At 34.9% G+C, this 13,180-nt stretch overlaps 1 protein-coding gene across 1 annotated transcript in view; it reads right to left on the bottom strand.

Annotated features, from left to right (window-relative positions):
- Nucleotides 1-4,449, bottom strand: part of LOC147073310 (peripheral plasma membrane protein CASK-like) — a 62,191-nt gene extending 57,742 nt beyond the window's left edge. The window contains exon 1 of the mRNA XM_085945630.1: nucleotides 4,348-4,449. Within this exon, the coding sequence (XP_085801756.1) occupies nucleotides 4,348-4,449 (102 nt within the window). The remainder of the gene's footprint in view (nucleotides 1-4,347) is intronic.
- Nucleotides 4,450-13,180: the final 8,731 nt, after the last annotated feature.

The raw sequence follows: 13,180 nt of genomic DNA, 5'->3' as shown, positions 1-13,180 counted from the left end.
TTGACAGGGCCGCACTCGAGACGAAATTAATTCCAGACAGGAGAATAAATAATAATGCCTTCCCCGAAAGAATAATCCTGTCGGAGGATTTAATAAAACGCTTTCCTCAGTTTATTCCGTCGCTGAAATAACGAATGTGGGATTATTGTATTAAAAGTGTATCTCATTGTTTTGATAAGTAAGACAGATAAAAAGTATAGTTTGATAGGATTATAAAAGAATACTTGCTGTGGTGTTTGTAATAGTTCTATGTATTGCGTATTCAAAATAAACGCGTATAATAAATTAAAACTTTTAGTTTAAAAAAGGGTTTATTGTAATTCCACAATGACATTATAATTTTTTTGATATAAAATAAGGAGTCTTTTTGTTTTTGGAAACCTATAAAATTAAGAAAAACTACGAAAATGAGTTATGAATACCAGAATTTAAAGGATACAATTTATTTAAAAGTATTTTTTTGTATATAAGAACCTAATAGCATTCAATCCAGTAGAAAATCAATTTCGAAATCGGTGTTAGTTACAAAAGTAACTTATTCCAATACCAAAACCACATTTAACACCGTAAACAGTTTTTTGGCGTTTTCACAAAAAAATGTTGAAGTGGAATAAGTTCACTTTGAAAATACACATCTCAATTTATATTAGAATTAAGTATAAAAAATATATTATATAATAAATTTATCACATATTAAACGTTATAACATGAGTAACAGCATTTATCAATATGAATTATTTTATATAGAGATGCTTATTTAAAATATTACTGCGACCTAGGTAGTTCTACTTCTATCGCAGTAAAATAGTCAATTTTAAAGCTTGTTTAGTACTAATGATTACCACAAGGCCCGTATTAACAAGCCTTTACTTTCAAGAAGCGAGTACAAAAAACTGCAAGTTAACCAAAGAGTGCCACGTCTCTGGAGAGATAAAAATGGATTATTATAGTAAAAAAAGAAAGCTGCCGAGTTTCCGAGTTCCAAAAAGGCATTATTTACAAACATGTTAAATTTATTGATATTACTGTTTAAACTGGGTAACACTGGAAATGCGCAGTGGCGGTAAACCGAAGACTCCAATTGGTAACAATAATAATATATAAAAAAAGTTTTTATGGTATTTAGAATAAAAATACATAGTTGTGTAATTTTGATTACGAAACTGCGATTGTAAATATAATTTCTAGTATGTATACAACGTGTTTAAATCAAGTCAGTTTCTTATTCTCGGAGTTTTCCCGCGCAATCTGATTTACGAGTTACATTTTGTCACCGCCAGAGTGACGTTTCCGTTTCCGCGCCGGAAGCGCTGCCATGTTGTCATTTTAAATGGCCGTTTGTAAAGATTAATTCGGGCGCGAATGTAGCGCGCGGAAAAAATATATTATAACGTGACTTCTCTTCGGGCGACTTTAGTGGCGCGGGGAGGCCAGGTGCGACCATTTTATCCGCCGCGCACCCCTGTTAGAAGAGATTGTTTTTCTTCTGACGAATAAGAAAGGATTTCAGAAAAGGCGAAGTTATTATTCACGGTTGACATTTTGAAGAATGATTCTTTTAGGTAAATATTTTGATTGTCATATCATGCTGAATAAATTATTGAAAATCATTGTAAGAATTTTAGTATTAAATTGTTGAATAAAAACTTCTTTAGCCGCAGTTGCGTAAAACAAGTTAAAATAATGGGAGACTAAAATTAGTTACGAAATATAATTGGGGTATTAAATATTGGGGTGGCATGATACTCGAAGAGGTATTCGATTTGATCGGAACGTAACATAATGACAAATTTTAAATATGGAATACCTATTCGATATAAAATAAAAATAAAGACAATAGGTAGGTATATACATTTTAAATATGCGTGTTTCTGAGCCTGTTTCAATGAATATAATTGGTACAGATTGGATACGTCATATTAATTGCACTACATCACCATGTTTGATCTCAAGAGGATCATATTATATTCTCTTGAAGCTCGTAGGTCGCTATTTCCCTTCTCTCATTTTTTTGCACCCTTCAATTACATACGTGGTCGCAGCCATGAACTTTTTTCGGTGAAAGCTGTTTCCTCGTGTCAGGCTCACCAGGCACCAATATCGAACGCTGTGCGGATGGTCAATGCACTTCCTAGAGATGTAGACATTTTTATCGATGCATTATGTATTTTGTTTTTAAGTTTTTTTTTTTTTGAATTATTGCTGTTTTTTTATTTTATTTATTTTGCTTTGTTTTTTTATCTATCAAGTTGATTTACCTGTACTTTTCTACTATTCAAAATGTCATGTTGTGATCGTTTTGAATTGCTAATGTGTTGTGTGTTCAATGTGTCCTTTTTAAATAAATAAATATTGCCCTGGAGGCTAGGTTGAATTAAGAGACTTTTGTTTTTACAATAAATGTTTGCCATTGGCTCACCGATACATAGCGATTTAAATATAAAATATAGATATATCATCAGCCAGGGTCGATCCACTGCTGCATAAAGGCCTCTAGCTCCCTTCATTATTCTCGGTCCTCAATTATTTGCTGCCACGTACATCCACCGAACTTAATGAGTAAGTTCATCTTTAAAGCGGGTTTTTAGTGAGCGAAATAAAGAAAAAAACGGGTTTTAATTGAAACTGACCCTACCTGTGTGCCACTAAATTATGACGGGGGGGATGGAACCAAGCCATGAAGAACGTTCTTAGATGGCAAAGTCATTGGTCACGATCTTTAGTCATGAGCTCCGGACGAGGAAAAGGAAACAAACTTTATATTAATTACATTCGATATCGTATACGCATATAAATTGATAAAGGTGAAATAGGGGTAAAATATGCACTGAAATGCCCTTTACAAATCGGTAGAAATGTATCATTTTTCATAAATTATCTAGACTATTTATTTATGGTTACATACGATGAACGTTACAGACTTTGACACATGGAGAAACGTTCACATGTGAATTTGTGGAAGAGATATCCGAATAGACATGTTTTCTGTACGCTGCCAAAATCCGATGATGATAATACTAATTAAAATAAATAATAATTTCACTAGTTTCATTAGAGCTCAACTGCAAGAATCTGTTCGATTGTTGTCACTTTTAAAAGACAGTTTCATGAGACGCTCTATTCATGGTAAATTAAATTAAAAGAAGTCCTCATTTTACCTTTCAGCTAAACTAACTGACGACATTAATTAGGCGAAAGCTCAACGCGAGCTTTTTTATCTGTAATAATAAATGATGTTATTTTTCAACTTACAATAGCTTTTATCGTTTAATTCCAGAAATAATAAAGGAATAAAAAAATCTGCAGCCTTTGGCGAAGAGAAGAATTTTACATTTTATCTTAATAGAGTTTGCGTGTTCTTAGCAGAGTTTAAAACTTGTTTTCATTGTTTATTTAATATCCTTAGCTGTTAATCCTGTCATGCTATATCATATTATGACGCCACGACTTAAGAGTGGTGGAAGTCTGATATAATGTGATAATTTATGAAGATAAGGGGAGGAGTAAAAACCGAACATTATGTCATATCCTTTATGGACGACCCCTTATTCTTCTTCCTTCTTCCACGGCGCTACATCCTAGGGTGGGATTTGGCCTCCTCCACAACCACTCTCCACTCATTCCGGTCTCTCGCCACACTTCTCTAGTTACCGGGTCTTCCTATATGAAGCCAGTCCACTTCTACGGCGTCAGCCCATCTCCTTCTTGGACGGCCTCTGGGTCTCTTCCGTTGGGGTAGCCACTTCGTCATGATCCTTGGCGCTCTAACTTCAGGCATTATCTCCATATGTCCCGCTCATCGTAGTCTTTGGGACTTTCAGTATCTTATGATTGTTTGCTGTTTAATCAGCTCTTCCAACTCGTGGTTCATTTTTATTCTGTAGTTCCCATTTTCCAACGTGGGTCCAAAGATTTTGCGGAGTATTTTGCGCTCGAAGACAGCTAATTTGTTTTCCTCGTTTTGAGTTAAGCACCAAGTCTCACAGCCATAAGTGACCACTGGCCTTATAATTGTTTTATAAATTAGAAGTTTACTTTTTCGGCCTAGAATTTTCGACCCCACCAGTCGCTTGCAGGCATGCCAGCATTTATTCCCGGAGATAAGGCGGATTTTTATCTCCTCTGCTGTCTTATTTTGGGTATTTAGGCTGGATCCGAGATACGTGAACTTGTCCACCCCTTCGTATGCATGCTGTCCTATGTCTATATTTTGCAGCGGTACCTGATCGTGTGTGCTGACCATATACTTGTTTTTGACTGGTTTATTTGCAGCCCAGCGTTTTTTGCTTTTATTGTCATAGTGCCACTATGGTCGATCATCCTCTGTTTGGATCTGCTTGTAATTACTATGTCGTCAACATAAGCGCACATCTGCGTTGTACTGTTATCTACCCATCCTCTTATGTTGGTTTCGCGAGTTATGGATTCCGCCACAAGGTTAAATACCATAGTGGATAGCGCATCCCCTTGTCTCACACGACGACCCCTTATTACTTTATGCAAAATGTCATATTGGGTTAATCGAATAATTAAAAAATATTCTTGATAATAAGTTAAATAATCAGCAATCACTATTGATCTATTTAGTTATAAATAATACATACAAGTCTATATCATTTACTATGACCATTGACATCAACGTTAAAATAATACAAGAAAAAAAAACCACCTGTCATTATTCTTGGAGGTAGCTATGATGAGACTAACTATTATGAGAGTATCCTACCATTTTTTTCTTTCACGAGTCGTTTAAAATAACTGAATCTTTTATTTGAGTGTTAGTTTATTTTTCAAATTTAGAAGTTGCGTTTACGCGTATGTTTTCTCTCATTTTATCCTTTTTAAAACGTCTTTTCCCTGTCACGCTTTCTCTCACCCATTAATGTATGTTTTCTCTCGTGCGTTACAGACAGACGAATAGATTAATCAAGGCAAACATGAATTGTATTATTATATTTGTTCCATATTAAAACCATGGTGATGAAACTAAGTTGATCGGGAGCGCACATAAAAACAATGATTTGGGGGGAGGTCCATTTAATAAAATATCCATATTATATTTTTATTGACTTTTAAAGCGGCGAAAGGGGGCGATGTTAATAAAATTTAGCAGATGCTACTAGCTTCCACATTTGCCCCGCCTACTACTAATATATTCTCAGCCGCTTAATATCACACTTCCCCCCTGGTATACTATTCATACCCAGATACTCCATACTTTGAGTGACGATAAACACTTGACTTATAGGTGTAGCTATGGGTGTTCACTTATGTGTTATTGCGAGCTATCGCATCCATAAGTAGATATCAAATGCGAATGGCTTAACAGTAATAATTATTAATATAGTTAGTGTCTATCTGTGTCATCCACGCCGCCTTATCTTTTAGACGTTGCACCGATTTATGACTGCCATAGGTCTTCAACTGGACACTATCCTTACATATCGTAGAATGCTGAGAGGAGTGGGACCAACCCGGTTGAGAAGGCCTGACAGTCAAATCATCCGGCTCTTGATCCTCACTCATGAGCTCCTGACGAAGTAGAAAAACAACTAATACGCCATTTATCTAAATAATTTGTATGTTTTCCGTTTCTGGGGGAGAGGTCCGAACCCAAAACTCCCACCCCTGAGTGCGCGCCTGAAGTTGATCTATATGAGTTAAGGCAGCGATACTCAACCTGCGGCTCGCAGGCCGCATGCGGCTTTTTAAGCTTTTATGTGCGGCCCGAAACACATTTGTTATCAGGAATTTCGTATATCTTGAGATTCGTTTCGACTTTGACGCACAGATAGTGACACCCGAAGAAAATTGTAATTATGGTCCACATCAGATCTGGTATAAGAGTGTTGCTATTGCACACGATTAATTTAAAAAACAGGCATAATTTTTAAAATCTCAAAAATGTTTTTGTAAAAAAGGGGGGGTTTCAAGATTTTTTTCGTCACACCAGTAGTGGTGCGGCCCGCGTTACTTTACAAATATATGTATTTGGCCCGAAGAAAAAAAAGGTTGAGTATCATTGAGTTAAGGAATGTTATAACTTATAACCAATAACATAGGCTAATAACTTGTATCCAAATCAGAGCCAAACACTCCACATAGTCAATAGGTATAGAGTAGAAATATAGAAGCACACAATGCGCAATAATTTATCAATATATTATCTGATATACGAGCAATATGTTGTGCCCATTCTCATTTCAGTGTGTATTAATTGATGCAATTAATTACCACTTATTGCTTGCCGTTAATGGCTACGGTAAGCATGATGCCGTAAACAACCCCCACCCTCAAGCTCTCCATAAACAATTATTCTCACGTAGCAAAACCAAAACAATAACTTACTTCCAAATATTATGGTGGATACTTAATCTGGCCAGTGGCGTGCTGCAGTGCCACATTGGAGGCTCCCGATAACTGAAGAGGACATTCCTCACAGGTCTAATCTGAAGCCGCGGGTTATTACCGGCAGTAGCGTCCACACGAGATTATTTTACAGGGAAAGGGTGTGGTTTGAGCCAGAACTATAAGTTTATGACGGAAACAAAGTAGAAATATTTTATTTCAGGCGTCTACATATAGGCCGTGACACAAAACTGTGTTTTCAATGGTACTTATTGACTATTATAAATTACAAAATTTTACCATACAACATCCATTAAGACGAATCAAAACTTTTGAACACTTTTATAAGGTTATACATATTCATTGTTCTATTCTATATGTGTTAATAAACACAAGCTTACTTTAACCCTGTTCATATAGTTCATTATGAAATAAACTTCGAATCATTTGTAATTTACTTTAGAACTTCATATCATGCCTTACGGGTATGACAATTTATTAAATTCATTTATTACTTTAATTAAATAGTGCCCTGTGATTTTATTTGTTTCATTTTCTTGATAAATATGCTCAAATTTACTATATGTCCCTTGTGGTTAAAACAAGGGTGGCGTCCCGATCAGTTTATTCAGTTTGGAATGCTACACGTCATCATAGTTAAAGTATTTATTAAAACGTGGTGTCAAACCTATTGAGAATATCTACTGTCGTATGCTTTACTTTACTAAACTCAACTAGCCACTTACTTAATATATATTATATGCTAATACGCATATAAAGAATACTTTTGACCACTCTTCTGGGCATATTATATAATAAAGAATTACTTAAATCAAACTCATTTTAACTTAACGGTGTCTCATGTCGGGTTTTGTTCAAGATGACTCACGTACAGATGTTTTACCTAACTCCTATCGTATCTCTTAGGATTCACCATTTGAGGCTGTTCATAATAAAACCCAAGATTTCTTAAACCACAAATCCGTAAACATGGCACCTACATCCTGAAGCGGGCCCCCATGCCATGATTTTTGACGCCTTCCCTACCTATCGCTAAGTTTAAAGGTAGTGTGATGATCTGCAGTACCGTTTCCCAAATGATGTTCGAGGGAAAATTAAGAGTATTCTTTTTAGCGATATTTTATACTAGGTATTCAATACAAGCACTTAAATTATGAAGTTGTCGAGCATTAGTGATTCTACTCTTTAATAGCGCCGCAGGCGACTTTTTTACTATTAGATAAAAATTTGTGATGTGTGTTTATCTCACCTATCTGGTCAACCCGCCACGCCTGTCCCCCAGGCTTGAGCCCTGTCAGCCCCCCCCTTGTGAGGGCCATATCCGTAAGTACACTAACATTATATATTAGTATGATTATTTAAAATAAACATTTAAACTACTGGTAGTTATTTAATTGTAAACAGATTGATAGCTTTACTGAACGAGTTAAGAATTAATTGATTGGTGTTTAGTTAAATGAACAGCGTTTTAAAAAAAGTATAATTTATTCATTGGATTAATTCAGTCGCGAAGATACAGCGGGCACATTACACATCCTCCGATACGATACGTTACTGGTCATGTGCTCAAAAGCAGGGCCGGAATGGCCAGTGTGAAAGATTTATATCCAATTTGGAGTAAATGTGCGGCTAATCGTTAGGAAAGTACTTAAAACATCTAGTGTGCTCTACAAACTTTCAACACCAGTGTTGGATCGGACATATAAACAATATAATTGCCCAATTAGCGGGTGATTACGTGTGATCAATTTGTTTTATATGTTTTCTCACTAGAAATAATAGGGATTAAGGTAAACCGCTCTGGGAATTATACCCAGTCTTTTGGAAAGGTTTAACATTGAGGTATATACTAGGTGAGGAACCTATTTTTAAAGTAGCCACATGTGTGGTGAAAGGGAAGTGAGATGTCAACATAATTATCATCGGTACTACAACCTAATGTACGTTTTGGCCGTCTCCAAAAATGTCTATGCTTCTCTTTGTCTACCGCAAGTTATCCACAGTGCCTTTACTTTAGGGAGACTCTTTCTACAAAGTCTAACCAATGCAGTACATATATATATATATATATAGATAGTATTATATTCCCAGGCGTCTTCTAAGTTTACAAGTTACCGTATTTTACAATTAACTATTTGTTTCATTCAACGAATAATTCACAAGATTTAAGAATGTACCGTTCTAATTATTGAACATACATTATTTTGAAATACACTTCTGAGAAAATATATTATAACCAAAAGAAAAAACCTTTTTGAAAAAGTAAGACACCCCGGCAAGGATCGAACTCCGCATCTCTGGGTTTACGTCCCGTCCGTGCATTAACTTTATCATTATTTCATCGATCCAGCGGCCTCTAGGTCTACCTTGCGGACGTTTTGTACCTCTTGTATACCACTTGATGACTAAATTTGTCCAACGATTGTCTCTTCTTCGAGCTATATGTCCAGCCCATCTCCATTTGGGGCTTTAATTGAACTCTATTACATCGCAAACCCTTGTTTGCTTCTTTATTCACTCATTCCTATTTTTGTCCTTTCGCGTTTATGCCTAGCATGCACCTCTCCATACCACGTTGTGCTACTCAAAGTTTCCTAATCTCTCTTTTACTTGGGGTCCATGTTTCATACGCATATGTTATTACGGAAAGCACACACTGATTGAACACTTTGCGCTTTAGGCACAGTGGAAGGTCATTTTTGAAGACACTATTCAGGCGGCCAAAAGCACTCCAACCTAGCTTTACTCTGCGAACAATTTCATCAAATATACATCCATCTATAGACATTTGTTGTCCCAGATAGATGTAGTTTTTCACCTGTTCGAGCTGAGTGCCATTGATGAAGGCTTTTTGGCCCGCAAAGCAGTTGAACATAACTTTCGTCTTTGTTACATTTCTTTAAATTTATTAATAAAAAAAACATGTGTGTATATAGTAATAAATAAAAAATGTTAGACGTGTTTTGTTTTATATTTTAAGAGACGATAAAAACAAACCATAAAATATTACATTGAGTAATATTTACAATTGAACTACTTTGATCATTTTATTGTCGTCATAGTAGAGCACACATTGTACGAAGCGCACAATAAAATTCCAGCGGGGGTCATAATCGTTAACACATCTTGGAGTCTTCGCGCTGGAATTTTCCCGCGTAAATGTCGCGCGACCTCCGCCATTTTGATCGGAGCGCTTGACTTATGGCTTATTGCCGGGCATTTATCACGCGGCGCATGATTGGACGATCGGACCGTATCACGTGGTGTTGTTTATTGCTCGATATGCGATCACTATTTTTATTTGCTCATTATTGCGAGGGGAACCGTGCCAATGGAGTCCCAGAGAGTTTGTGCGGTATTTAAAACCGCACACATCATCATCAGTAAATATTTACAATACTCAAAGATGTTAAAGAAAACCTTCTTCTATAGATGATATGTAATATATCTAAACGAGCATTTAACGTATGAAATTGACGGAAAAAGGACTTCTGGTGTACTGATTAAGTTAACTACAAGTGACATGTAAAGAGAACTTCACACTTATGTTATGAAATTGCACTATAATTCTATATTAAGCCCATTTAGTTCACTACATACGTCATGATTCTTTATTCAAATATTGCAAAAATAAGCTTTGAACACTTAAATTCATAGGATTGGATAGTATATAATTCAATTTGATATTATACGCATCTCATGTATTGCCGTATTAAAGCAAATATTTTAATAATATAAATATTTTCTATAAATATATGCGATAAAGGTACTTCATTGTCAATTTTATATAGGCAGCCAAAAGCAATTCATTAATGATTATTTTTAACATGAATAATCAGTAATCAAGTATACATACGGCGAAAAATGTGTATGTAGGTTAAGTAAATAAAGCAACGGCCTTCAAATCAGAACGTGAGTCGTCATTTTGTTTTTGGGGCTGCCAATTGAAGAAAAAATATTAAGAATATGTTCAATATGTATTTCTTATATTATCTGGAGTCCAAATTATTTGAAAAAACATTGTTTGATTATGAAGTGGGGTGATTCTGTTAGGTTAGGGTAGGTTTCAAGAATGAAAGACACTAAAATATCAAAGAGGCTCTTCTTTAACATACCACAAGAAAAAAAGGGTCGGGAGACATAGCGTCGCTAATTTTCTACAAACATGTATCTCAATTTTTGTCAGTTTTGAGTTGTTTGATGTAATGAATTCAGAATTTGAATACGCACATATTTCACTAACACGTATCTCAAAACATACTTTACAACATAATAGATTAAAGCAATAACAAAAACTCGTATCACAATAAAAGACTTTTATAAATATTATAAATTCGTATCTTGAGTTGCGTGTTAGTAAGTATACAGAATACTGAACTCCGATAGATAACTGTACTGAAGCTCTTTCTCGTAAGTCAAGTTACGTGTTTGCTGTAGTAATATTCACAGTAAAGTTGCAACGCATTCTATCTCCAACAATATGACTGATCGGTCGAAAGTATAGTGCGATAAATTGAAGAAACATATTTTTTTTCATGAAAATATGTGTAACTATACTAAATGGATATTTCATAGAAGAAATTTTATTTCTAAATTAAAAACCGAGAGAATAAAGTTGTTATTTGCCTCCCCTGAAAAGTTGTGATTTTTGAGATACGTGTCGCTAGATTTCAAAATCAGCCAAGTCCATAATAGATGAATAGTAGAAAAACAGCTTTCTATTTTCTCAAATATACAGTCAGAAGGGTGAAAGTTTATATAATTTCGAGTATATAATATTTAAAATTAATAAAATCCACATTCTTATAATGCAGAAATGTTAGAAAGCAGTAGTTCTTCAGAAATTCACAAAAAAGTAAAAAAATACCTAAAAGTGGACTTGGCTGATTTTGAAATGTAGCGACACGTGTTTGTAGAAAATTATAGACAAGATTGGTGTGATTGGACTGTGTGAAAAGATATACAATATACATGAGGCTACGGCAGTACACAGCCGCCTTGTAAATTTTTTTAATAATTCGGTAAACCGATATTGAGCGGTAAAAATATTGCTTTGCTGAGATTATGTAAACGTTACATGTTGATCGCTATGTACAGATTGTAAAAAAACAAGCATCTTTTCAAGATTTTCTTACTATCTGTTGAGGCGAACGCTATATTATTATCTGCTTTTTGTAAACCGCAAACTGGGCGCCAGTGTATTGTATATGTGCAGAAATAATACTTCGGGGACAACGCGACTTAAGATATTTCAGCCGCTTGAGAGCTAATGACTTTCGGCTTTATCGATTTAGAAATTTCAGCTTTCTGTAATGAATAGATTCTAAAGGTGAATTAGCTCTGAAAGATAATATGACAGCTTAGGTATTAAACTCATTTTCTGCAAAATCGTACATAATGGATCTGATATACAGATAGGATCAGGGAATTCAGAAATAATGGGAACTGAAATATCTAACAGGTGTGGAGTAACAGGCAACCGATCTCGAGTGTGAAAGAATATGGGATAATCTTAAACACGTGTTAAAAATACGCTTGTCTTTTTTTCTGACTAGGGATTGCAATACCGGTATTTAAAAACTGGTATTCCAATATTTTTCGATACCGAAAAATCTGTTTTAAAATCAGACAGTACCTACCGATATATTCGGTATTGAAAATGGAAACAAAAAGCACTAATTAACATGAAAGGTTAGCGAGGACTATACTTTTTTGTTGGGCTACGTCGTTCGTTTGTATATTCATTAGTAATATCAGCGCTAGTGGTGAATATTTCATCATGGAATAATAATTATACACTATAATAGACTTCGACCATGTCCGATCGTAATAGGATCATTTATGGGCCTCCAACATTGATATACTACTGGATGAATCATATGCTTCTTAAAATGACGCCTGATTTTCAGCGACTCGGCCTTTGTTAAAACTTACTGAGTAAACCCGATCTAGCTTGCATCTTACTCTAACTAATAGTCAGCGCATGACGACTTGCTCTGTCTGTTTTATGTTGCAGGCACCCTTAGGTTCACTATTCCAAGAACGCAAATTTAGTTTTACAGCCAGGGCAATACGGGTGAAATTCGGGAATCCATGTTAACGGTCTTAACGCATTATACCTACAAGGAAATATTATAAGACGATATTCGTAATATCTTTTGTGGTACATTTTTAAAATGACACTTGTATGGGAACTGCTCATCTAGTAGTATATTAATGGCCTCCACAGAGTGGTGGTTTGTATTAACAGATTTTATTTTTACGAGAAATGGATGTCAGCTACTTGCTCAACCTATTAGGTCAATACTCTGACTTATACATAAATTGAAAAACAATATGTGTATTTGCCTTCGACTCTATAGGCCGGGGTTTAAGCTACGCAGCCATCGTGGGTGTAGACTTGCCTGTGCTCATTTTTTTGATAATTTATCTACTAAAAAGTAGCTTATACAATAATTAAGAAATATAATTTTGTTGACATAGTTAGCAATGTTGTGTTTGGTTTTACTTCTAACGGGATAAAAGTAAAGAAATTTCTAAGTGTAAAAAGTGCAATATTCTAATAAAAAATTAGGTGGAATTAGGAATTAGAAGAAAGTACTAATAATTTTATTCAACTACTAGATATTTGTAAACATCAGTATCTCTACCGTATTATTTTTCTTTTATATATAAGTATGTCAAAATTTAGATATTTTTGCTACAAAATATTGCTATTTTAAAGAGATTTTTATATTTATATATATCAGTAGGTAGATACATGTGTTTTTTTCATATATTTCACGAATACCATATTCAATATATTAAATAC

Source organism: Rhyacophila brunnea, unplaced genomic scaffold, assembly GCF_057557595.1.
Source record: "Rhyacophila brunnea isolate RB1 unplaced genomic scaffold, BYU_Rbru_1.0 scaffold_18, whole genome shotgun sequence".
NCBI lineage: Eukaryota > Metazoa > Arthropoda > Insecta > Trichoptera > Rhyacophilidae > Rhyacophila > Rhyacophila brunnea.
This window is presented reverse-complemented; position numbering and strand designations above follow the sequence as displayed.